The following is a 24,616-nucleotide window of genomic DNA, read 5'->3' as shown; positions in this document are numbered from 1 at the left end:
TTTTGTGACAAAATAGACTTTAATAGTAACAAAGACTAAAAGAAACAAGGCAGGACATTACATAATGGTAAAAGGATCAATGCAACAACAGGAGTCAATGATCATAAATATATATGCACCCAATATAGGAACACCAAGATACATAAGACAAGTTTTCACTGACTTATAAAGAGACTTGGAGTCCTGCACAATAATAGCGGGAGACTTTGACACCACATTGTTAATATTTGAAGGATCAACGAGAAAGAAAATTAACAGAGACATTTATGATTTGAACTCAGACCTGGAACAAGTAAACTCAGTGAATATTTATAGAATTCATCACCCCAGGTCCACAGAACATACATTTTTCTCCGTATCACATTACACCTATTTTGAAAGTGACCACATAATTGGAAGTAAATCACTCTTCAGCATTTGCGCAACATTTCACAGACTTGAATGAAATATGGTTGGCTGTTTGTTTGTTATTTTCTTCCCTTATTCCTTCCTGTCTCCACTGTTAAGCACAATTATCAGCATAAAAGAGGTTTTTAATACCTATTTTTAGATTTCATTCTAGCCTGGGCAATGGAGCAAGACTCCTGTTCTCTCTCCCCCTTTTCTCTTTCTTTCTTTCTAAAAAAAAAGAAAGAAAGAAAGAAAGAAAAAAGAATAGCCCAAAGCTGGTAAATTTAAATGGAATACTAAAAATTATTCCAATAATCCAAAAAAAAGGTAGTTGAGGGAGGGAAAATGAACAAAAAAACAGAGGAGGGAAAGAAAACAAATAAGAAGTCTAGGCTGGGTGCAGTGGCTCACACCTATAATCCCAGCACTTTGGGAGGCCGAGGCGGGTGGATCACACCTGTAATCCCAGCACTTTGGGAGGCCGAGGTGGGTGGATCACACCTGTAATCCCAGCACTTTGGGAGGCCGAGGTGGGTAGATCACAGTCAGGAGGTTGAGAGTGGCCTGGCCAATATGGTGAAACCCGGTCTCTACTAAAAATGCAAAAATTAGCAGGGCATGATGGTGCACCCCTCTAGTCCCAACTGCTCAGGAGGCTGAGGCAGAAAAATCACTTGAACCCAGGAGACCGAGGTTGCGGTGAGCTGAGATTGTGCCACTGCACTCCAGCCTGGGTGACAGAGCAAGACTCCATCTCAAAAAAAAAAAGAAGCCTAAATGCATAAATAAATAAAATGCAATGGTGTAAATACACCAATCCAAACATAGAGATTGTGAAATCGGATAAAGATAGCCCCCACCCATTAATATGCTTTGTGTAAGAGACTCGCTTCAAATATAAGGTCACGGTAAAAGGCTAGAAAAACGTGGAGCTCATAAACACTGATCAGGCATGTATTCCCTTCTGCAGCATTGCCATAAAGTTCACGGTGAGAACTTGTGCAGCACAGGTGACTGGCACACATGCAGGGCTTGCTCAAGAACAACAGAGGAGTGCGTGTGAGAGCACCCTGCGATGCCTTTCCGATACCTGTTTTTCAAGGTTCTCCCTGGCCCCCATGTCAAGACTGGTGCTGTGACTGCATCCCGCATCGCAGCCTTCATCACGGGTCGCACACGGCTATGACACTGGGATGAGAGTTACTAAGTGGCTTGTGCCGAGTGACTACTTTGACATCTGTGGACGTCAGCACATGTGAACCTCACTACAGTTTCTATTTCCTTGCTGGCCCCCTGCCCCTTAAGCCCACCTCCAGAACCTGGCAGAGATTTTCTCCAGGGCCTGGAAGGCACATTTTGATGAGTTACCCAGATGTCATTTCTGCCCTGAGGCCACTGGCTCTTCATCCACAATGTCCAAGCCCTGTCCTCTTAGTCTGTCCTTGCTCCAGCCAGCCGAGCACAGGGACTGTCCTCCATGGTGCCCACGCCCAGCCTGCAGGCCCCCAGAAAGCCAAGCCACACACAGCCACTGGGCAGCACACCTGGATTCTTCTGCGTGCTGCTACCGTTGGAGAGCAAGCCACCCAGATGCCGTGGGCAACCCATGTGTGGAGTGAATGAAGCGGGACTGGCAGGGCTTCTTTGTCACCTGCTCCAACTGCCACTCTTCCATTAATAACGAAAGTCCGTTCACCTTGTCCCAGGAATCTTTGAGCATGACTTCCCCACAGCCTATGTGGATACGATTCTGAGATAGGGCTCTAGGAACCCTGGGTTTTGGATGGCTTGCTTCACTTGTGTAATGTACTATCTATCTGGATATTCAGGGTATAAACACTGGTGACTGAACCTTCAAAAATTTGAAATCAAAAACAAAACTTTCATTCATATTTTACCTGTCCAGCACTTCTCTTTGTAAACTGCCACCATAGGTATTTCTCCACAACAGTCACCCAGTAAACGCTGGTGAGGTCACACCTATAAAGTGAAGCAGCAGCCAGGAGAGGGAATCCTGCCCCTGCTCTTGGCAAGCACAGCAGGGAGCGGGAAGGCACTGGAGGAAGCAAACTGAGCCAGAGCATGAAGTAGTAGACACTGACTGATGAAAAATGGGTTTCACCGTGAATATGACCAGCACAACATAAGGGAAAACAGTCCATTTATGAAAATTACCCCCACAACAAAGCTGTACCGCTTGACATGATGGACGGAGAGTCTACAGTAACCTTCCTTAAAAAGGCACAACTGAATCCGAAACAAGCACAAAAATGTTGTGGGAAAAAAAAGCAGTGAAAGTGAAACCATATGAAAGCAAGAGGGCCATAGAAAAACCAGAAAATCAGTTGGGAAAGACATTGACAGGAAAAGACAAACTCCACTCACAATGAATGATACCTTGAAATAATTTCCATGCATAACTGATGGGAAAACAACAACATGAAAAAATATGAAGAAAAAAAAAGAAGAAAATTATGCCTCATCTTGTCGAGAGATGCAAAAAGTTCATAACGGGAGCACAGTCACTGTGGAGAAACAGAAAGAAATAGGAGCCCAGTCTCAGAATCAAGAGTAGCCCTCTGCAGCAGCTGCAGGTACGTGAGGTTCTCGTGCGTGTTGGGGTCGAAGAAGCCCTTGGTGTCGTCGCTGGGGTCCGCCAGGACGCGGTTCATCTCCTCGTCGAAGTAGCCGCGCCGGTAGGCCACGTCCACGGGCACGCGGTGGCTGTGCACGGGGTCGATGACGCCGCCCGTGGCGACCTGGGCCTCCAGCAGGCGGATGCCGTGCTCCCGCACGATGAGGTCCTTCTGCATGGCCTGGAAGAGGGAGATCTGCTGCCCGGTGTAGGGGTCGGTGTAGCCGGTGACGGCGCGCTCGGCCGACAGCAGCTTCTCCTGGATCTCGCCGCCCACCACGCCCGCGGCCACGGCCTCCTCCACGGACAGCCTCAGGTTGCGCATGGGGTCGATGACGAAGCCGGTGGCCGCCTGCGCCTCCAGCAGCACCAGGGCCGTGCCGGGCCGCAGCACGCCCTTCCACATGGCCTGGTAGATGCTCATTTTCTCCTGGCGGCCCGGCTCATCCTTGGCGGGCACCAGGACGCCCGCGATGCAGCTGGTGCCCTCCAGGTAGCGCTTGACCGAGTCCATCTCCGTCACCTCCTGCGGGGTCTTAGTGCCCTGGGCCAGGGCCCGCAGGGTGTCGGGGCCCAGGATCCCGGACGTGTGCAGCTCGGAGGCGGACACCTGGCGCCTCAGGCCGCGGAAGGACACCTTGCTGAGCCGCTCCTCGGTCTCCTCGATGATCTGGGTGAGGACGGCGACGAGGTCGGGCAGGCCCAGGGCGCCGGCCGCGTGCTGGGCCAGGAGCTCGTCTCGGCGGGCCTCGCTCAGGTACGAGGAGAAGAGGACGTCCCACACGGAGACCCGCCGCCCCTGGAACTGCCCGCGCTGCACCTCCATGGTGGCGCCACGCAGGCTCTGCTCCTGGTGGCGGGCAGCCTCGGCCTCGCCCGCGGAGCGCCCTGAGTCACCGTCCCCTTGCCCGGCTGGCCCCGGGTCCCCGGGGCCACGCGAGGCGTCCTGGAGCTCCTGCCGGTCCCCCGGTGTCTCCTCGGCCTCCTCGATGATGGCGGTCAGCCGGCGGGTCAGCGCGGGCAAGGCCAGCGTCCCCGAGCCGAACTGGGCCAGCAGCTCCTCCCGGGCGGCCCCGCTCACGTAGCCGGATGCCAGCACGTCCCACACGGGCACCGCGTGCCCCCGGAGGCGGCCCACCTTGACCTCCATGGTGGCTGCGCGCAGGGTCTCCCGGGGGTCTGGGCGCGGACTCCCGGCCCCGGCCTCAGCCTCAGCCTGCGCCAGCAGCGAAATGAGGGTGGCGCCCAGCTCCTCCACGGTCAGCGTGCCCGCCCGGTACCTGCTCAGCAGGTCCTGTCGCCGGCCCTCGGACACCTCGCGGTAGAAGAGGAGCTCCCAGACGGAGACGCTCTGGCCCCGGAGGGCGCCCGAGCCCGGCGTCACGCGGGCGTCACGCAGGGCACAGCGCAGCTCCTCGCTCAGCTGGTGTACGGCGGAGCCCCGGCCGGCCAGCTGCAGCATGTAGAGCCCGGTGTCCGGGTCGCGCACGCAGCGTCGCAGCAGCTGCACGTACGTGAGGTTCTCGTGCGTGTTGGGGTCGAAGAAGCCCTTGGTGTCGTCGCTGGGGTCCGCCAGGACGCGGTTCATCTCCTCGTCGAAGTAGCCGCGCCGGTAGGCCACGTCCACGGGCACGCGGTGGCTGTGCACGGGGTCGAAGACGCCGCCCGTGGCGACCTGGGCCTCCAGCAGGCGGATGCCGTGCTCCCGCACGATGAGGTCCTTCTGCATGGCCTGGAAGAGGGAGATCTGCTGCCCGGTGTAGGGGTCGGTGTAGCCGGTGACGGCGCGCTCGGCCGACAGCAGCTTCTCCTGGATCTCGCCGCCCACCACGCCCGCGGCCACGGCCTCCTCCACGGACAGCCTCAGGTTGCGCACGGGGTCGATGACAAAGCCGGTGGCCGCCTGCGCCTCCAGCAGCACCAGGGCCGTGCCGGGCCGCAGCACGCCCTTCCACATGGCCTGGTAGATGCTCATTTTCTCCTGGCGGCCCGGCTCATCCTTGGCGGGCACCAGGACGCCCGCGATGCAGCTGGTGCCCTCCAGGTAGCGCTTGACTCGCTTGTCCTTCCTGAGCTGTTGCACTGTGCTCCGCCCAGTTTCCAAGTCCTGCAGCATTTCTTCTGTGATGATGCCTGAGCTTAGGAGTTCTGAGGCTGTGATTTGTCCTCTGATCCCTGGGAACCACAGCTGTTTGCTGCCCTTTTCCTGCTTCTCAATCATGTCTGAGATCAGCTGTGCTGCCTTCTGCAGTGCCCGACTCGTGTCCAGTCTGTACATTCTCACCAGCTGGAGCTTCTTCTCCTCCGTCACGTATTCCGAGTTCAGCAGTGTCCACAGTGTGGGCTTCTGGCCTCTGAACCTGCCCACTGTTATGTCCACTTGCTCTGCCTCCAGGGCCCTTCGTGTCGCATCATTAATGTACTGGGAGTCCTGTGCATCCTTGGCCACTGGGAAGAGTAGCCAACCAGTGTCCTTTTGCCGGTGACACCTGTGCTGCAATTCTTGGTACGAGACCTTTTCCTGCGTGTTTGGGTCCACATACCGTTTCCTCATGTGCTTCTGGTCAGAAATGAGTGCATATATGTCCTTGTGCAGGCAGCCCCGCCTGTAGGCTGTTTCCAGTGGGAGCCGGTAGTGGTGCCGTGGGTCGATGACACCCCCCGTGGCCACCTGCACCTCCAGCAGCCTCAGCGCCTCTGCCTTCCCGATGAGCTGCTTCTGCATGGCCTGGAACAGTGGTATCATGTCTCCCGTGGCCGGATCCCTGTAGCCCGTGGCAGCCCTCTCGGCCTTCAGGAGCCTGTCACGTAGCTCCTGGCTCACCAGGCCCACAACCACAGCCTCATTTACAGTGAGCCTCTGGTGGGTGCAGGGGTCCAGAAGGAAACCAGTGGCGGCCTGCGCCTCTAGCAGCCAGGTTGCAAATGCTACAGGGATGAGCTCCTTCCTGCTGGCCTCATGGAGGCTCACGGTCTCTGTGGTGGAGGGCACCATCACCCCTGCGATGCAGCCACTGCCTTCTAGGTAGGGCTTCAGGCACTCCAGCGTGCTGAGCACCTGCCCCCCAGTCTTCCCTGCACGAAGCATGTGGAGGGTCTTCTGATCGATGATCCCGGAGTTGAACAGCTCTGCGGCTGTCACCTCCCCTCTGATGGCCGCCACCTTGATGCCTTGGTTTTGCATCTCTGTTTCTTCAATTGTCGTGGTGATGATTTCCAGCAATTTCTCCAGGCCCCCACTCTGGGTTCCATATGCCTGGATCAGCTCCCGCTTCCTGTCCTCTGTGAAGTATGGAGAGGACAACAGGTCCCAGAAAGAGACCACCTGGTCAGCAAACCTCCCCACGCGCATTTTTGCAGTTCTGGATAGCAGCACGTGTCTCATGGCCTCATCGATGTACATGTAGGTGTCGCCCTTCTTTACAATTTGTAGCAGGTACAGGCCCGTCTCGGGATCCTCCACGCAGCGCTCCAGCAGCTGCAGGTACGTGAGGTTCTCGTGTGTATTGGGGTCGAAGAAGCCCTTGGTGTCATCACTGGGGTCCACCAGGACGCGGTTCATCTCCTCGTTGAAGTAGCCGCGCTGGTAGGCCACGTCCACGGGCACGCGGTGGCTGTGCACAGGGTCGATGATGCCGCCCGTGGCGATCTGGGCCTCCAGCAGGCGGATGCCATGCTCCCGCACGATGAGGCCTTTTTGCATGGCCTGGAAGAGGGAGATGGGCTGCCCGGTGTAGGGGTCGGTGTAGCCGGTGACGGCGCGCTCGGCAGACAGCAGCTTCACGTAGGTTTCTTTGCCAAACATCCCTGCCTTGAACGCCTCCTCCACGGTCAGCTTCCGGTTCTCCATGGGGTCGATGATGAAGCCAGTGGCCGCCTGCGCCTCCAGCAGCACCAGGGCCGTGCCAGGCCTCAGGATGTGCCTCCTCAGGGCTTCTGGGATGCTCATCCTCTCCTGGGTGCCCTGGACAAGGACCCCGGCAATGAAGTTGCCGCCCTCCAGGGACCGCCTCACACTGTCCATCTCCGCCACCTCCATCACAGTCGTCGCCCCCTGGCTCAGCTCGTCCAGCGTCTTCTTGCTGATCAGCTGTGCCCTGAACAGGTCCCTGGCTGACACCTGCTTCCGGAGCCCTCTGAAAGTGGCCTGCAGGGGCTGCCTCTCCGCAGCCTCCACCAGGGCAGTGACCGCGCTGACCACCTGCCGTAGGGCTGCGGCCCTCCCAGACCGACAGAGTGCCACCAGCTCCTGCCGCTTCTCAGCACCAACGTACTCAGAGCGCAGCAGGTCCCAGAGTGACACGCTACAGCCCTGAAGCCTCCCCGTGCTGACAGGCACCTTCATGGCCCTCAGAGCCACTGCAGTGTGGTCATCCACCTCAAGCGCTGTGTCCGAGGGCAGGGGCAGCAGCAACAGACCGGTCTCAGCATCGTGCACACAGCGCTCCCTGAGCTCCTGGTAGGTCACCTGGTCCTGTGCGCTGGGGTCAAAGAAGAACTTGTTGTCCTCGTCATCCGCAGTCAGCACTCGGTTCGTCTCTGTGTCTAGAAGGCCAAGTCTGCAGGCTTCTGCCTGGGGCAGGTGCACCCCATGGACAGGGTCCACCACACCCCCCGTGGCCAGCTGCACCTGCAGGAGGGGGAAGCCCTCGTTCTGCGGCACAAGTCCCTTCTCCATTGCCTGCCACAGCGAGAGGGAGCCCCCGGAGTAGGGGTCTGGGTACCCGGCCACTGCCCTCTCGGCCTGCCTGAGCTGCTCACTCAGCTCCCTGCCCACCAGGCCGACCTTAACAGCATCCTCCACTGACAGTCTCTGGTTTGTCAGGGGGTCGACAAGGGAGCCCGACCCCACCTGGGCTTCCAGCAGCCTCTGGCCCAGGCCGGCAGGCAGGAGGCCATCCCTCATGGCCCGGGCGATGCTGGCCTTGGTCCCGGAGGGCTGCAGCAGCACACCAGCCACGCAACCTGTGCCCCACAGGCAGGCCTTCACTGCTGGCTGCTCAGCCACCTGGGTGGGTGACCACGTGCCCTGAGCTAAGGCCTTAAGGGTCTCCTGGGTGATGATGCCAGCATCCAGCAGCCAGACGGCAGGGACCTCACCCCGCGGGCCGGGCACTGTGATGCGGGCCTGGGCCAGGAGCTTGGTCTCCTGTATCCATGTCTGCACAGAGGCCAGCAGCTCTGGCACAGTTGTCCTCCCCTCCTGCACGTCCTCCAGCAGGGCCCTCCGTTGCTTCTCAGTGAAGTGGCAGGAGCTGAGCAGGTCCCAGAGGGATGTGCCGTCCTCGGTGCCCGGCATTGCCTGCAGGCTCTTCTGGACCTGCTCCTCAGTGGGGAGGGCAGGAGTACTCTCTAGCAAGGGCAGGAGATGAAAGCCAGAAGTCTCATCCCTGGGGCACTGCTCCAGGAGCCGGGCATAGCTGGTGCGCCCCCGGCCGTCTGGCGTGGGGAAGGTCTCACAGGAGCTGGACAAGGCCGTCTCCATCTCCTGGTCGACACAGCCACGCTGAATGGCCACGGGCATGGGGAGGTGGTAGTGGCCCATGGGGTCGATGACCCCTCCTGTGGCCACCTGAGCCTCCAGGAGGCGGGCAGTTTGGTCCCAAGGGATGAGCCCTTTCTTCATGGCCTGGAACAGGGACACCTGCTTCCCAGAGAAGGGGTCTCTGAAGCCAGTGACGGCACCCTCAGCCCGCTTCAGCCTGCCATAAAGCTCCGGCCCCACCACACCCCTGCGCACAGCCTCGTCCACTGAGAGGCTCTCCAGGCTGTGAGGGTCCACAATGGCTCCGGTGGCTGCCTGGGCCTCCAGCAGGGCCAGGGCCACACTGGGCCCCAGCAGCTTTTCCCTCATGGCCTGGTAGAGGCTAAGCCGCTGGCCGGAGGGCAGCAGCCTCACACTGCCGACAGCTCCCACGCCACACAGGTACCTGCAGACGCCATCCATGAGGAGGAGGTCCTCGGGGCTGACCGTCCCAGCCAGCACTTGGTCCAACAGCTGCTGGTCGATGATACGCGCCTCCAGGAGCTGGTGGGCAGTGACCCGGCCCCGCAGTGCAGGTAGTGTGACATCCGCCTGCCTCTGCGTCTCAGCCTCCAGCAGCTGGGCCACCTGCCCCAGCGTGACCTCACGCTGCCGGTAGCGATGCAGCAGCTGCCTCCTACGGGTCTCGCTGAAGTACTCAGAGTTGATCAGCTCCCACGCAGAGACCCTCTGCCCCTGAAACCGCCCGTACTTCACAGAGAGCAGCAGGTTCTGGAAGGCCTGCCGGGTGGCACTGTCCACCAGCGGGCACTGCGTGCTGCCGAGTGGCAAAAGGTACAGGCCTGTCTCGGTGTCGTGCACGCAGCGCTCCAGCAGCTGCAGGTACGTGAGGTTCTCATGTGTGTTGGGGTCGAAGAAGCCCTTGGTGTCGTCGCTGGGATCCACCAGGATCATGTTCAGCATCTGATCGAAGTAGCCGCGCTGGTAGGCCACGTCCACGGGCACGCGGTGGCTGTGCACGGGGTCGATGACGCCGCCCGTGGCTATCTGGGCCTCCAGCAGGCGGATGCCATGCTCCCGCACGATGAGGCCCTTCTGCATGGCCTGGAAGAGGGAGATGGGCTGCCCGGTGTAGGGGTCGGTGTAGCCGGTGACGGCACGCTCGGCCGACAGCAGCTTTGCGTACACATCGGGCCCAATGACACCGGCCCTCAGCGCCTCCTCCACGGAGTGTGCCTTGTTTTCTTTCGGGTCGATGATGAAGCCTGTGGCGGCTTGCGCCTCCAGGAGGATGAGGGCGGTGCCGGGTCGGAGGAGTCCCTTGCGTCGGGCCTCATAGATGCTCAGGCGCTCCTGGGAGCCGGGCAGCAGCAGGCCTGCAATGCAGCCAGTGCCCTGCAGGTACCTCTGCACGGAGGCCAGGGTGCTCACATCCTGGGCTGTGGCCTGCCCATGTTCCAGCTGCTCGTACAGGTCCTGGTCGATTATCTCAGCTTCGAGTAGCTCTCCTGGTGTCACAGTGTCCCTCAGCCCAGAAAAGGTGACCTTGGCAGTGGCTGCAGCCTGCTCGAGGGTGGCAGTCAGCTCAGCAGCCAGCTCCTCCACAGAGAGGGTTCCTTCCTGGTGCTGCTGGGCCAGCATCGCCCTCCGCTCTGCGGAGATGGCCTCAGAGAAGAGCAGCTCCCAGAGGGACACAGGCCGGCCCTGGAACTTCCCCACGGAGATGGTGGCTGTGGCTGAACTCAGGGCCTGCCGAGTACTATGCATGATGAATGGGGGTCCCTGGGGCTCCCGTTCCCTGGGCCCCCCTGAGAGCGGCAGGAAAGCAAGCCCAGTGTCAGGGTCAGTGACACAGCGGGCCAGTAGCTGCTCATAGCGCAGGCCGCCGTGTGTGCCAGGGTCTGAGAAGCCACCAGCCCCTGAGAGCTGTCGCTGAGTGTCTTCATCCAGGCAGCCGCAATGCAGGGCGGCCTCCAGGGGCAGCCGGAGCCTACGTACCGGACAGACCAGCCCTCCTGTGGTCAGCTGGGCATCCAGGAGCCGCAGTGCCAGCGGCCTGTCCACTAGCCCCTTCTTCATGGCCTGGAAGAGGGGGATTTGGGAGCCACTGAAGGGGTCGTGGTACCCTGTCACAGCCTGCTCAGCCACCAGGAGCTGCTCGTAGAGCTCTGGGCTGACCAGGCCTGCCCTGACTGCCTCGTCCACCCACAGCCGCTGGCCTGTGGTGGGGTCCACTAGGGTGTGGGTGGCAGCCTGGGCCTCTAGGAGTGGCAGCACGGTGCCCATCGGGAGCAGGTGCTCAGTGGCAGCCTGGAAGAAGCTCTTCTTGTGGCCTTCGGGCAGCAGGACGACCCCGGCCACACTGCCGGTACCCTCCAGGTAGCACCGCACCTTGGTCCATGCACTCACGTCCGCTGCAAGCAGCCTGCCCTCCTGCAGACCCTGCACAGCCTTCTCATCCAGGATGCCCACCTCCAGCAGCTCGGCTGCACTCACTGCCCCGCCCACGGAGCGGAAGGTGATCTTGAGGGGCAGCAGGGCCAGCCCTGAGCCAGGGGCCCGTATACACCTTTCCAGCAGCTGGTGGTATGTCAGCCGCTCCAGCGTGTTGGGGTCGAGGAAGTGCAGGATGCCTGTGCCAGGCTGGAGCTCTGACAGCTTGTGCCACGTCTCCCGGTCCAGGAGGCCCTGCTGGCAGGCTTGTTCAGGGGCCATGCGCACTCCACGGGCAGGGTCCACCAGGCCCCCAGTGGCCAGCTGGGCCTCTAGCCAGCTCTGGCCCAGGGCTCTGTCCACAACCTCCTTCCCGATGGCCTGAAAGAGGGGCAGCTTCTCACCCCCGTAGGGGTCAGGGTAGCCTGTAGCAGCACGCTCAGCGGCCAGCAGCTTCTCCTTCAGCTCCAGCCCCACCAGGCCCCGCTGCAGGGCCTCAGACACAGGGAGCAGCTGGCCCTGGGAAGGATCCACCAGGCCCCCAGTGGCTGCCTGGGCCTCTAGCAGAGCCAGCCCGAGCCCAGCGGGCAGAAGACCCCGCTCCATGGCAGTGTAGACACTCTGGGCCTGGCCCGAGGCCTCCACATACACCCCAGCTATGCTCCTGGCCTGGGGCCTGGGGGCTGTGCCGGCTCCCAGCTTGGCTGCCATGGCTCTGGGTTCACTGGCCTGCTCCGTGCTGTTGGTGCCCGGGAGCTGAAAGCTGCTCCTCACACGCAGCTGGTCATGCGGAGCCTGCCAAGGTCCACCCCTGTCCTGCAGGGGACAGAAAGGCTCAGTCAGGGACCCTGCGTGGCCTGGTGGGCGGGAGGGAAGATGTGTTCATGGGGCCAATCCCATGCTATCCCGGGCTGAGCTCCACCCACAGGCCTGTAGCCAGAGTGTCCCTGAGGAGCTGAGTCTGCCTGGGAGCGCCCCCTCAGAAGTCCCACAGAAGTGCAAGCTCAGAGGGACAGGGCGAGCACAGAGCGCAGGGACCCAGCCTGGCCGCCAGAAGCCTCTCGGGACTCCAGGGCTGTCCCTCCTGCGGGCTGTCCTTTGACCTCCACCCCAGGCCAATGCCCTCCTGCCAGCCCAGGGCCCTGTGCCCTTGGGTCCTTCCTGGGCACCCCAGTCCCCAACCCTGCCTGAGGGGCCCAGCCCTGCTCCATGGGGGCTGGGGCTCCATTCTCAGGGCCTGCCCCTCAGCCGGGGCTCCAGCATCTTCCCACCTCTGAGCTCCTCTCTTGTTCTCCAAAGGCTCTGCCCCATGCCCTGCCCCATCCTAGCTCCAGTGACTTCTTGAAACCTCCCACCCCACTGGGACCTGTCACCCCAGAGAAGCCTCTGCCACCTCCTGCTGGCTCCTAAGGCCCTGCCCTCCCTCCACAGCCACGCACCAGGCTCCAGCGAGAATCCTGCCCTCTGAACCCGTCTCCTGCCTCGGCCTGGACCTGCACCCTCCTCTGCCTGTGCTAGATCTCACATCCCTCAGCACCATGGCCTCTGGGCTGTTGCCCCTCTGAGCCCACACCCTGCCCTGGGGGCCACAGCTCACATGTTAGTCCTGCCAGGAGCCGTGTGCAGGCGAGGCAAGGCTCTCTCCCACCATGGGCCCTGGTCCTTTGGCTGCAGCCCCAGCATGCCCTGTGCTGACCCTTTCCATCCACAGCTGTGCAACTGGCCGAGCAGGGCGCAGGTACCTTACCCCCATCTCCCCCTTCCTGCACGTCAGCCGCCTCCACCCAGGCCCGTCCCCTTCTACACCAGGTTGGATTGCATGAAAGGTATGTGTAAGTCCTAATCTACAGTCCCTGAGAATGTGACCTTATTTGGAAATAGAATCTTTGCGGATGTCATCCAGTCAAGGTGTGGTCATACCAGGCTAGGCTGGCTCTCACCCAATGTAACCAGTGTCCTTATAAGAGACAGACAACAGCCACATGCAGTGGCTCACAACTGTCATCCCAGCACTGTTTGAGGCCAAGGTGGGTGGATCGCCTGAGGTCAAGAGTTAGAGACCAGCCTGACCACACGGTGAAATCCTGTCTCTACCAAAAATACGAAAATTAGCCTAGTGTGGTGGCAGATGCTTGTAAACCCAGCTACTTGGGAGGATGAGGCAGGAGAATCCGGGAGGCGGGGGTTTCAGCCAAGATTGTACCACTGTACTCCAGCCTGGGGTAACAGAGCGAGACTCTGTCTCAAAATTAAAACATTAAAAAAAAAAAGTAAGAAGACAGACACACAGGGAGAAGACAGAGAGGCAGAGACTGGATCTACAGGCAAAGAATTCCCAGGACGCCCGTGGCCCCAGAAGCTGGAAGACGCAGGAAGGATCCTCCCCTCCAGCTCCGGAGGGGGCGTGGCCGTGCCCACTCCTCACGTACTGGCTTCTGGCCTCCAGAGCTGTGACAGCAAGTTCCTGCTCTTTAAGCCCCTGTAGGTTCTGCACCCCTGTGCCCACCCACCCAGGACTAGGGTCTGCTCCCCTGTGCCCACCCACCCAGGAGTAGGGTCTGCTCCCCGTTTTCTCAGCACCACGGGCCCCAGACCCCCTCTTGGTTCTCACCCTCATTCCAGCTGGATCCTCCCTGTTCAGCAGCCTGCCCATGCCCACCTTTCCGTACCTCTACAAGGGGTCTCAGGAGAAGGGTCGGACCCCACGTTTGAGCCCCACTCCCACTCTCCACAGCTCTTGAGGCAGCCGCCACCCACGGCTTCCAAACTCAACACATGCATTTTGGACTTGGCTGCCACCCACCTCCGAGACACAGGCTATGGAGGCTCCCCTCTCCAGTAACAGGATTCTGCTCCATCTTCATTCACCCATTAAATCTGAGACCTCCTCCCACCTACCCTCAGCCTCCCAAATTGGCAGCAAGAGCCCAGCCTATCCTGGGTCCCAAAACCATGTGCCCAGCTGCCTCCTGGAGGTCTCACCGGCACCCCACACTGCTCGTCCTCTGAACACTCAGAGCTTAACCCTAGAAAGTGCTGGGTCCTCCCTGTCCCCTCTCCCCACATCTGGTCCCACGAAGGGCATGCTCCAGGGGAAACTCTGAGGGCTGTCGAGGCTTATCGATGCCCCTCTTCAGGGCTGCCTGTTAAAACTGCGGCCCATCTCCCCACCATGGCAAAACCCTAGCCCCCTCCCCTCCCTTCTGCAGATACTGGTCCTGGGGCTCCTCAGGGCATTCTGCTGCTGCCGGGCTGATCGGAGCCTCAGACACGGAGCCAGGGCCGGGAGGGCTCACCACCACCCCACTGGCCGAGCGCAGAGAGCCAGGGCTCCAGGGAGCAGTGCTGCAGCTCAGCTGTCCTGAGGGGCTGTGCTCAGGATGCAGTGTCATGTGGCTGAGAAGATGTGGCGGATGCAGAGGACCACAGAGTGGGCTGCTGTTAAACAGCCAGCACTGGAGAAAGCTCCCCAAAGGCTACAGACATCAGGGCAGGTGGCCGATGGGCCACAGGGATGCCTGGGCACTTGTCATCACGGTGCAACTGGCCATGGACCTGCTGGTGACACCACGATCTGCCCCAGCCAGAATCTGCTGGCCTGAATGACTTCTGGAAGGTACAGCTGGAGTGCCAGCTCCCCAGTGACACCTTGCAGGCTGGGCACCATTCCCCAGGAAGCCAGCTATACCACTCCAAAACCTGGCGTCCCATGCGTGTGTCCCAGGAGGTGGGCCACAGGGTTCCCCAGGAACCAAGGCCTGGCAGCCACAGTGGCCCACCCACCATCTCCCACTGACCCATGATGGACATGATGGTGCTTGGGCTCCTCAGCCCCATAGCTCTGCGGTGGGTGGGCTCAGCTATCCTGGTCCCTGAGGGGGAACACTTCTGCCAGGGGACATAGCTAGTGTCACTGAGTCAAAAGCTATGCTGCTCCCAGGCCACTCCAGACTGTCACGTCCCAGGAGCAAGCAGCCAGGAGGAGGCGCCCATCTGGCAGGAGGCAGGCCTGGGCAGCAGAAAGAGGCACTACAGAGAGGGGCAGGCAGTGCTCAGGCACCTGGTCTGTCCTGCCTGGTTCTCATGGTCAATGAAACATCACCCCCAGCCCTAGAGGGGACCCTCACAGAAGAGGATCTGGTCACACCTGACAGGTCCTGAGCCAGCAGGCATGCCCGGGTTGAGGGCATCTGACCTGGAGTACAGGGAGGTGGCCCCAGGGGCCAGGTCCTCACTGAGAACTTTCTGTACTTCCCCAGGAAGAGGCTAGGTTCAAGGGCACAGCCTGTCTGGGGTGGCCTTCTCAGGGGGCGCATGAGATGGTGGGACAGGCCAGCTTCTCCTTTATCCACCCTGCTTCCTCCTCCCTTCCCTTCCTGATGTCATCCTGAGACAACTCCCTGGTGACCCCTACATCAGACTCTGCTTCCAGGAACCCAGCCTGCCTCCCCTAGTGCTGGGCCCTCTCCAGCCACCTCATTCCAGACCCCCGGGTGTGTGAGCCGGAGCGAGCCACTCACTACAGCATCCAGGCCAGGCTTCTGGTGGGTCAGGGCCCTGCCCCATCCCTTGACATCTGGGTGGGGATGGAGGTGGGGAGATGAGAGAAGCACCTGACTTCCCAGCAAGGGGGAGGGGCAGTGCCCACTGGTAGGTGGGAGGAGGTCTCAGATTTAATGGGTGAAGGAAGACAGAGCAGAACCCTGTTACTGGAGAGGGGAGCCTCCATAGCCTGTGTTGTGGAGGTGGGTAGCAGCCAGGTCCAAAATGCATGTGTTGAGTTTGGCAGGGATGGGGTGGGGGGGTTGGGGAGGGTGGGGACAGCACCTTGAGCAGCCCTCGACCTGGGCTCGGGCAGCCAGCCCAGACCGGCCACATGCTATGTGGGCCGAAGAAGCTAGGCCAGTGGCGCCAGTTCCCCAAACAAAGAGGAGATTCAGGGAGGAAGGCTAGAGAGACCGGGTGCTTGCAGCAGGGAGTTGGGGGCAGGCGTGCCCTGCGTGTGTGTGTGCCAGCCAGTGCACGCCCGAACCATGCGTGAGATGCGGACTGTGGCTGGCTGCGCCACTCCCTGTCTCTTCCTCCGTGACCTTGGGCGTGGCATGAGCCCTCCTGGGCCCTGCCCCTTCCCGGGCTGGGCAGGAAGAAGGCCCAGGAGAGGGCTCCTGACTCCAAGTGTGGCCTGGGGAGGGTAGGTGGATTGGAGAGCCTGGAGCCAGACAGGGGTGGGAGGGCAGCTTCGAGTGTGGGGGCATCCAGAGGAGGTGGCTGCCGCCCAGGTGAGCATGGGGAGTGATGGGGTGGGGAGGAGGTTGAGCAGATTTCCCCAGAGTCTGAGGCACAAAAGACCACTCCTGCAGATTCCCCACCTCAGGTGGCCCCCAGGCACCTGTGATGGAGGGCCATTCCTGAGGAAGGGGGGTCTGCACCTCTTGGGAGAGGTCACTGTCTGTCACCAGACTGCCCAGCAGGTCCCCGTTGCAGCCTGGGACAAGGGCGGCTGCAGCTGCCTGCCTGAGCTGGGTCAGGACAGACCCTGCCTGGCCCACACAGGAGGCGGCAGCCTTGGCCTCTGCCCGGGTCTGTGCCCTTTTGGGAAGACACCACCCACCTGCATCCTGCACCACAGTCAGAGATCAGACCCCAATAACAAGCTTGGTACAGGGCAGCCGGGTGGAGGAGCAGGGAAGCAGAGCCCTGGAGCCAAGCAGGACCCTTCCTGCCTCCGCCTCCCAGGGGTCTCCAGGCAACCCGTGACCACTGGCCTGACCGCAGGGGCCACCCAGGGACTGCTCACCCAATGCAGGCAGCTCCCCCGGGTGAGTGACGCCTCCCTCCGGCAATGTTGCCAGGAGCCACCCCTCTCAATGTGTCGGCCTAGCTGCCTCCTGGCCTGGGCGTTCCCCACCCTGCAGAGCCTGCCCGGACCAGCGCTCGCTGCCAGGAAACCGCTGGGCCCATGAGATCCCCCACCCGTGGCCGCCTCTCCCAGGACGGGTCGGGGCGGGCGCCCGGGACTCAGAGAGGGGCCTCCGAGCTCAAACGCCCAAGGCTGGGCGCCTGCTGGTCCCCTGGAGCCCAAGCCGCGCCCCCACCCCGGCCTCGGCATACGGCTCCCGCGGGAGTCTGGGATTCCCCGTGCCCACCCCGCACCTGCCGCACCTGCCCGCACCTGACGCACCTGCCCGCTCGCCGTGGCGTCCGCAGTGACCCGCCGCCCGCGCCGCCCGCATTTCAAGCCGCGCAGGCCCCGCCCCGTCGAGGGCGGCGTCCAGGTGGGTCCCGACGCGGGGTGGGTCCCGACGCGGGGTGGGTCCCGATGCGGGGTGGGTCCCGACGCGGGGTGGGGCGGGCGGGGGCCGAAAACCCCGCGCGGCCGGGCAGGAGCCAGGGCCCCGCCGCCAGGACTCCTTCCTTTCCCCGCCCCGGCAGGTGGTCACCGCCGAGGAACGGGCCGCAGGTCGGGGCGTCCTGCGCGCTTCAGAACAGCTTTTTTTTTTTTTTTTTTTTTTTTTAAAGAAAGGCATTTGGAGGGAAGCGTGGACTGGCCCCAGCAGCGGCTGCCTCCCCACAGGCCACTTACTTGCTTGCCATGCGGCTGGTGTCGCTGCCTCCAGCCCCGACGCCGCTCTTGTCTGCTCAGCCCCCTGGAACACGGGTTCGCGTCCTCTGTCTGCTGGGTCCAGGGGTTTTCGAGGCTCTCCTTGGCGGACCCCTCATCCCCCATGAGGTTGTAAGACCTGGGGTCTCTGTGTCCTGTGTGGCAGCAGTGCCAGGCCTCACCCCCTCCATCCGGGCTCAGAGAATGCCCCCTGTCACCCTGGGAGTACCTGACCCTGTCTCTGAAGCCCATTCTGGCACCCACCTTCCAAAGCTGGGGCCTGATGGAGATGCTGGGCATGGAGGCTCACAGCCTCGGGGGCTGGCCTGGGGGCAGCCTCAGCCTTATGGGAATCTTCCATGGATCTTCTGTCGAGCCCTCTCCTTGGCTGCCCTGAGATCCCAGGTGGGCAGGGCCAGGGAAGGACAGGGCCCAAGACCCCTCCTCCTGTGTTCCCAAGGCCCCTCCTCCTCTGTCCCCAAGGCTCCTCCTCCTCTATCCACTAGTCCTGGAGGTCCTGAGGGCTCAGGTGCTCCTCACCCCCTACAAGTGCCCCCTTCCCGCAAGCCCCAGCCCTCACCTCTACCTGGGTCATTCTTGACCAGAAACTCATCTAGAGCCACCTAGCTACCTACAATGCACACTATGAGGGCACTTGTAGATGCCCACACAGACACAGGAGGGAGGGGTCAGGCCTTCAGGGGTAAGGTTGCTCAGGACCGCTGCCCTGGCTGGGCTCTCACCCACCCATCAGGCCCACACTCACACCTGCTCACCCAGGCTGCCTGGACCCTGTCCACATCCACCACACTGGCCATGTGGCGTGGCTGTTGCTGGCTGCTGGGAGCCCTGATGGCAGCAGAGCTCTGGTGGGGCCCACATTCCCCCAAGGCATAGCCACACCAACCTCATCCATCCCCAGCCCTGCTCAGTGGATGCCTGGACACTGTGCAGTCTTGTTGGGAAGCGTGGTGGGGCTGGCTGTGGCCTGTGGCTTGGAGCGCACCCGGAGCCACTTCTTCCCTCTGCTGAGCCATTGCAGGCCAGGTCCCTGCCAGGCCATAGAACCTGGGTGTATGCCAGCCCCTCGTTGCAAGAATGGGGCGTGAGGCTGGCCAGGCCGAGCCTGCTCAAGTGCCCAGGGATGGGCCACGTGCCTGCTGCTCCCACCCATCTCGTGGAGGCAGGCGGCGCAGAGTGGGCCCTGCTGGGTGCACCCATTGGCATCTGTCCCCCGCTCCTCTCCCTCGGCTCTGACTTTCCTGTGACTCCAGATCCCCCGCCCCATGGAGTCCTCCAGTCCAGTGACCTCTGGGGACACCTCTGGGGAAAACCTGGGTGCCTCCCTGACTCTCCAGTTCCTGGGCCACTCCCGGTCAGGGCTTCTGGGAGCTACCACCTCCTCAGGGGCCACTGGTCACTCCTCCAGCCCCCAGACCTGGGCCTACAGCACCTACACAGCAGGGAAGGGCATCAGGGAGGATGTCAGGAGGTGCGAGATGGCCCCAATACCCAGTACTGCCCACAGCTCTACCCACCTCTACCTGGCACAGGCACCTAGCTTCCCCCTGCAGGTCAGGGAGGCTCTCAGAGGGCAGAGCCCCAAGAGCACTGCCCCTGGGCTGGTCCGTGGAGGCACTGTGCTGGCTGGAGCCTCTGGCCAGGATCCCTGTTGGTCCCTCGGGTCCTGGCCTGGCTCAGCCCAAACAGGAGTGCCTGCCACAGCTCCATAAAGCACCTGGGAGCATGGAGTCCCCCTCTAGGGTTCCCTCCAGGGCACATGGCCCAGAGAGGAGACAGGGCAGACGCAGGAAGGACAGAGGGCCCTGCGGGAGTGGGTGGGACGGAGCTGAGCAGCAGACTGACCTCTCCACCAAGGGCCTGGACATAGCAGCCCGAAGCTCCAACTGCAGGCTGGGGTACAGGGGGTGGGAGGCCTTCCTCTCAGGCTAGGTGCCCTCATAGCAAACACATGGGCTGCTCTCCCAATGGCTCTCAGGGGACACCTGCCGTCAGAGGAGCCTGGTGACACACCTGCCTCCAGGGCGGGGGAAGGGCTGGGCTGGGAGTCGGAGGCCTGCTGTCGCTGTCCCCCTGAGAACCCCCCACATCCTGAATTCTCTTTCTCTACACCCTCCTTGCTGTGCCTCGCACTGACCCCCTGTCCCCCTTCAGCAAGGGTGATGGCCCTGGCTGCCCAGGCCTCGGAGGCCAGCTGATGTGAGGAGTACAGCCTCTGCCTGCCAGGGCCCCGGAGGGCTCAGTCAGGGCCAGGAGAGGAAGGGCCTGACTCCAGATCCCTCGGGAACGTGAGCTTGCTAGGAAGCAGGGTTGCTGCAGAAGCGGTGAGTTGGGAGGCGGTCATGCTGGAGTGGGCATGCTTTCAGACGGGGCATTGGACACAAACGCAGACTGCAGAGAGGAAGACGCTGTGCAGATGTGGAGGGAAGACACCGTGGGGCCTGGAGTCAGGCCTTGCCTCACAAGGAAAATGGCCCTGCCCCCCTTTCCAGATTAGACTTTGGCCTGGAGAGCTCAGGGTCCACACGTGACTGTTGTTAGAGCCACCCCACTGGTGATGGTTGATTACAGAAGCCCCAGGAAATTCACAGTCCCCAAGCCAGGGAAATAAGCCAGGGAGAGCAAGGGCAGAGGGGGCTGCAGGGTCCGGGTGGGAGGCAAACCCTGAGGCTGCCTCATGCAAGCCCTGCTTCTCCCATTTTATTGAAAGGGTGGGAGGGGGAGGGAGGGCGGAGGAAGAGGGGAGAGGAAGGGGAGGAAGGCAGAGCCGGGCATAGCCCACTTTGGGTCTTGAGCTTGCTAAGCACAGGACAGGAGGCTCCAACCTTGACCTCAGAGTTAAATGTTTTTCCTGTCTTGCTCCAGATGTAAATGTTTCCAATCGCCACATACATGGAAGTCATACATGGCAATGCCACCGGCTTAACTGGGAATTCTACTTGCTAGAAAAGGTAGAAGGCATGCCCAGGTACCTGGGCCCGCTATGCCCTCCCCCAACACAGCTTAGAGGCTGGCAGTGCTGTTCTGAGAGGCGCTGGCCCTGAGACCCACCTTCGAGGGAGCCAAGGCCACCTGCACCTCCAGCTCTGAGCCCATGGGAGAGCGGCACAGTCACGCGGGGGCTCCGATTGTTGGAAGGGTGACAACCAAGCGGTGAAATCAGCACCAGAACTCCCCGCCCCACCGCCTGCCCTGCCTCCCTTCACCCCTGCTGTATGCTCTTTTCCCAAAAGAGTGGGTGTCCTCTGGCTAGGCCCCTCCCAGCAGCTCAGAGGCCCCAGGTTGTCTAGCCTGCCCGTGGTCACCTCTCCTCTCCTCAGGGACTCCGGGGTAACCTCCTCCCTCCTTCAGTCCTCCCAGGCACCTGCAAGACTGGGGCGCAGCAGCCTTCTGGCCAAAGCCCCTCCTCCAGCCCCCCAGGCCCCAGCAGGTTTGTGGCCTGGCTCCCGTGTGGCCTTCATCCCCATGTCCGGCTGCTGAGGCTCTGACCAGCGTTCCCCCAGGATTCCTCCTCTGCCTAAAGCACAGCTGGGGAGAGACAGTGCCACCTGACTGCCAGCTTTGGGCCTGGGACCCTCCAGAGCCTGACCCAGCAGCCCCGGGGCCACCTGGTAGGAGGTGCTGTTCTCGGGCCACCACGGGGTGGGCAGCTGCCTCTGCCCCCGTGCCATACTGGCCAGCCGGGCCCTCAGCTGGGGGAAAGCTAGCGTCATCCTGGGCAGTGTGGCCTGGGGATTGAAAGCCCTCGGGCACTCCTAGCCATCCCTGCTCCTCGGGACTGTGAACTGCAGCCTCCCCAAAGGGCACAGGCAGGGTGGAAACCCTTCCTCTGGGGTTGGCCAGGTGGGTGCAAATACCCACTTCTGGTTCATGAGTCCTTGACATTCAGAGGCTGCTTCCGCTGGGCCTCCAGGCCTGCTGGGGATGATGGCTCAGAAGACCTCTGGGCATGCAGCTGCTCCCACTGAGCTCAGGCAGTGCCATCCCTGGTCAGCTTCACCTAGTCCTGGTGCCCCTGTGGTGGCTGCCCCACCAGCTGAGCTTCACCCTGTGTCGAACCAGGGGCAAGGGAAAGGGGTCAGGGGTCTGGGCAGGTACATGGGCCTTAGACTGGGGACTTTGGGGACATTTCTCCTGGGGCAACATCACAGACATCTGAACCAGGATGGCACCCCAAGGAATGGCGGGGGATGGGCTGTGGAGGGGCCTTTCTGAGAGCACTCAGGACTCCTTGGGGGGCCAACCAGCCAGGCTGAGGGCCCCCTTACCCATGAGCAGCTCCGTTAGCCTCCAGCCAGTCTCTAGGACCTTCAAATCCTTGGCCCATGCCACAGCCCCACCACGCACATGCTGCAGACAGGTGCTGGGGCACATGTGTGCTGGGGACATGTGCTGTGGAGCCCTGGGCCAGCCTGCAGCCCTCCCTGGGCCTGAATCTACCTGCAGGCACTGCATGGCCCCTCCTAGCCCTCAGGCTCCAGCTGCCCTGCCACGGCACAGCCAGAAGAGCATGGTGGCCACTCCAAAGCTTTGTGCTGCCAGGACAAGCTGCTCCAGGAGCCTCAACCTGGGGACCATGACCAGGCAGCCACTGGTGCCCTCCCTGCGATGGTGCCCTCCCTACTCATGCCCCCTCACCTGGCCTCTGCCTGCTGCTCCAGGCAGCCCTACTGTGCATGCAGCTCTGAGGGGCTCCTGTCTTCCTGCAGCCTCTACCCACCTGTGGTGCCCTCACCCACAGCAGGCACAGGAGCAGCTGCTGGGACATGGGGGTTAGCTGAGCACAGGGGGCTGGTGGCCTCTGTCCAGCCCTCCCACCACTGCCCTTCTCAGGGGTCACTGGCCATGGGGACAAGAGCCACATCTTCCACCAGCATCTGCCATCTGCCCACCCCCCAGGGAGGGTCGGCTGTGACCTGACGCCCAGTGGCATCATTAGGCATCAGTGGCTTCAGCCACTGAGATTCAGTCCTCCACTGAGATTCAGAGGAGGACATGGGGGTCCCAAAGGTGTTGCCACCCAGCCCTACACCTCATGCTCCTGCAGCTGGGTGCTGGCTGCCACAGCATGAGGGACAGAGACTCCTGCCAGGCCTGAGCTCCTCCATACCGTCTGGCCAGCTTTGAAGGGCATCCAGGGACCCCGGGGACACCTGCAGGAGGAATGGCTTGGCCCCAGGGGCTGCCCTGACCCCTACCCCAGCTGCTGCTGCCTTGCCAGAGCCGGCTGCCCTTCTCCCTCGCCAGGCTCCAGCTTCACGGCCTCTGTTACCACCATCTCCATCACCACCCTCTGTCACGTCAATGGCATGGGGGATCCACCAGGCCCAGGAGCTCCCCAGAACACCAACGGAGGCAGAGACTCCCTGGACTTGGGGCCTAGCCCCTGTGTGGCTCCTCTCAGCCCCAGGCAGCCCCACCATGAGGCTGGGTTTCCCATGGTGAGCTCTGAGGGGCAAGGGGACCTGAAAGGACCTAGAAGGCTGCCGGGCCTGCCAGCCCCTCAGCCCTGTGCTCAAGGCTGGGGCTGGTATCTCGTCCTTAGACTTACTCTCTGTGGCCACCGCTACAGCAGGCCTGGGGGCAGCAGGGAGCCCAAAGCCCAGGGGTCAGCTCCACCTTTGCCAATGTCCCTGCCCCAGCCTTCCCTCCCGGCCGAAGCTTGGCCAGTCCAGCTGCCAGATGCAGGCCGGTGCCTCGCTCTCCTCCCTACCCTGCCTCCTGACAGCCGTTTGCTTCCAGGGAAACCAGGGCCTGGCCCCAACCATGTGAGCAGGAGGGGCTGGGAAGGGGCTTTTCACCCTGCCCCTGAGTTCCCTGCCCCTCAGGGGAGGTGGATGGGCCAGGGTTGGAGGAGCTTGCTGCCCCCGGGGCCCACCCATCCAGCCCACCCGGACTGAGCTCCCCTGCTGGGCAGACGGCCAGAGGGAGGGATTGCTGGTGGTGGGTTCCAGGCCTGCCCTGGGAGGATCTGGGGGCTGGGGAAATGGGGGCACTGCTCACATTCCTGTGGGCCAGGGACTGAGGAACTACAGGTGGGCTCTCCCACCTCCTCCTCTGCAGCTATGCAGACCGCAAGAACCCCTCTCTCCTCACCCACACCCTCATGGTCTCTCCATTCCCCAGCTGCCCAACCCCCAGGGCCCTGACAGCCCCTATTCAAGACTTCCCACCACCCCAGACTGGCTGGTCTCGATTCCAGGAACCTCCACCCTGTGGCCACGCCTTTCCCACCCCCACCCAGGCCTGGAATGAACCTGCCCCTCCTCAGCCTGGAGCCCCCTCTCCCAGGCCTGACAATGGCGGGGGTGACTTTCCAGTGCAGGGGTGGGTGCCCCGGTCCCTGCAGGTGCAGGCTGTGTCTATGGTCAGCTGGTCAGCAGACACCAGTGCAGGCGCTCCTCCCACCATTGAGTCCTTCCTCAACACTGGCCTCTACCGAGGAGAGGATTGTATATTGGGTGCACAGGCCAAGGACCCCCTGTGCCCGCCACTGTGCTGCCCCCGGGGAGAAAGGAAGGAGAGCAGGGACTCAGCCTCCAGGCAGCCTGGACAGAGACTGGGAGTCCCTGGGGCTGGAGGCCAGCGCCTGCCCAGCCTGTGGGGCCCAGGCCCACCCCTGCCCAGGCACGTCTTCTTCACAGGGTTTATGCTGCTGTTGCCTGCGGAACTTTCCATCAGAAAATGCTGGGTGGGGTGAGTAGGCAGGCTGGGCGGGCCGCACACGATGTGGGTGGATGGGTGGTGGACGCCTCTCCCGGGAGGGGCTGCTCTGGCCCGCAGCCTTGGATGGCCCACACTGCCCACTGACACCCCCACCCCCAGGCCCAGGGGTACCAAGTATGTGAGCCCCACAGGAGCTGTGGAGGGCATCCCAGCACAGCTGCCAGGGAGGCACCATTGCCTGGGTCAGTCAGGCCTGATGACCCCTCCCCTTCTCCCCTGGGGAGGCGGGGCAGGCGCCCAAGGTCCTGACACCCTGGGTCGCCTCCTCAGCCAGGCAGGGCGCGTGGGGTCTCTGTTAGAGCCTCCATGGGGCTGGCCACAGGAC

General features: G+C 61.9%; 1 protein-coding gene across 1 annotated transcript; it reads right to left on the bottom strand.

The window, feature by feature from the left end:
• Positions 1 to 17,151, bottom strand: EPPK1 (epiplakin 1). Its single transcript, XM_008983043.5, has 2 exons — positions 17,125 to 17,151; positions 1 to 11,759 (listed from the first exon to the last, which is right to left on the bottom strand). The coding sequence occupies exon 2, from the start codon at positions 11,652 to 11,654 to the stop codon at positions 2,913 to 2,915; it is 8,742 nt and encodes a 2,913-aa protein (XP_008981291.2). The 5' UTR covers positions 11,655 to 11,759; positions 17,125 to 17,151; the 3' UTR covers positions 1 to 2,912.
• Positions 17,152 to 24,616: the final 7,465 nt, after the last annotated feature.

Source organism: Callithrix jacchus, chromosome 16 (assembly GCF_049354715.1).
Source record: "Callithrix jacchus isolate 240 chromosome 16, calJac240_pri, whole genome shotgun sequence".
Taxonomy (NCBI): domain Eukaryota; kingdom Metazoa; phylum Chordata; class Mammalia; order Primates; family Cebidae; genus Callithrix; species Callithrix jacchus.
The sequence above is the reverse complement of the archived record's forward strand: the minus strand, read 5'-3'. Positions and strand labels throughout refer to the sequence as shown.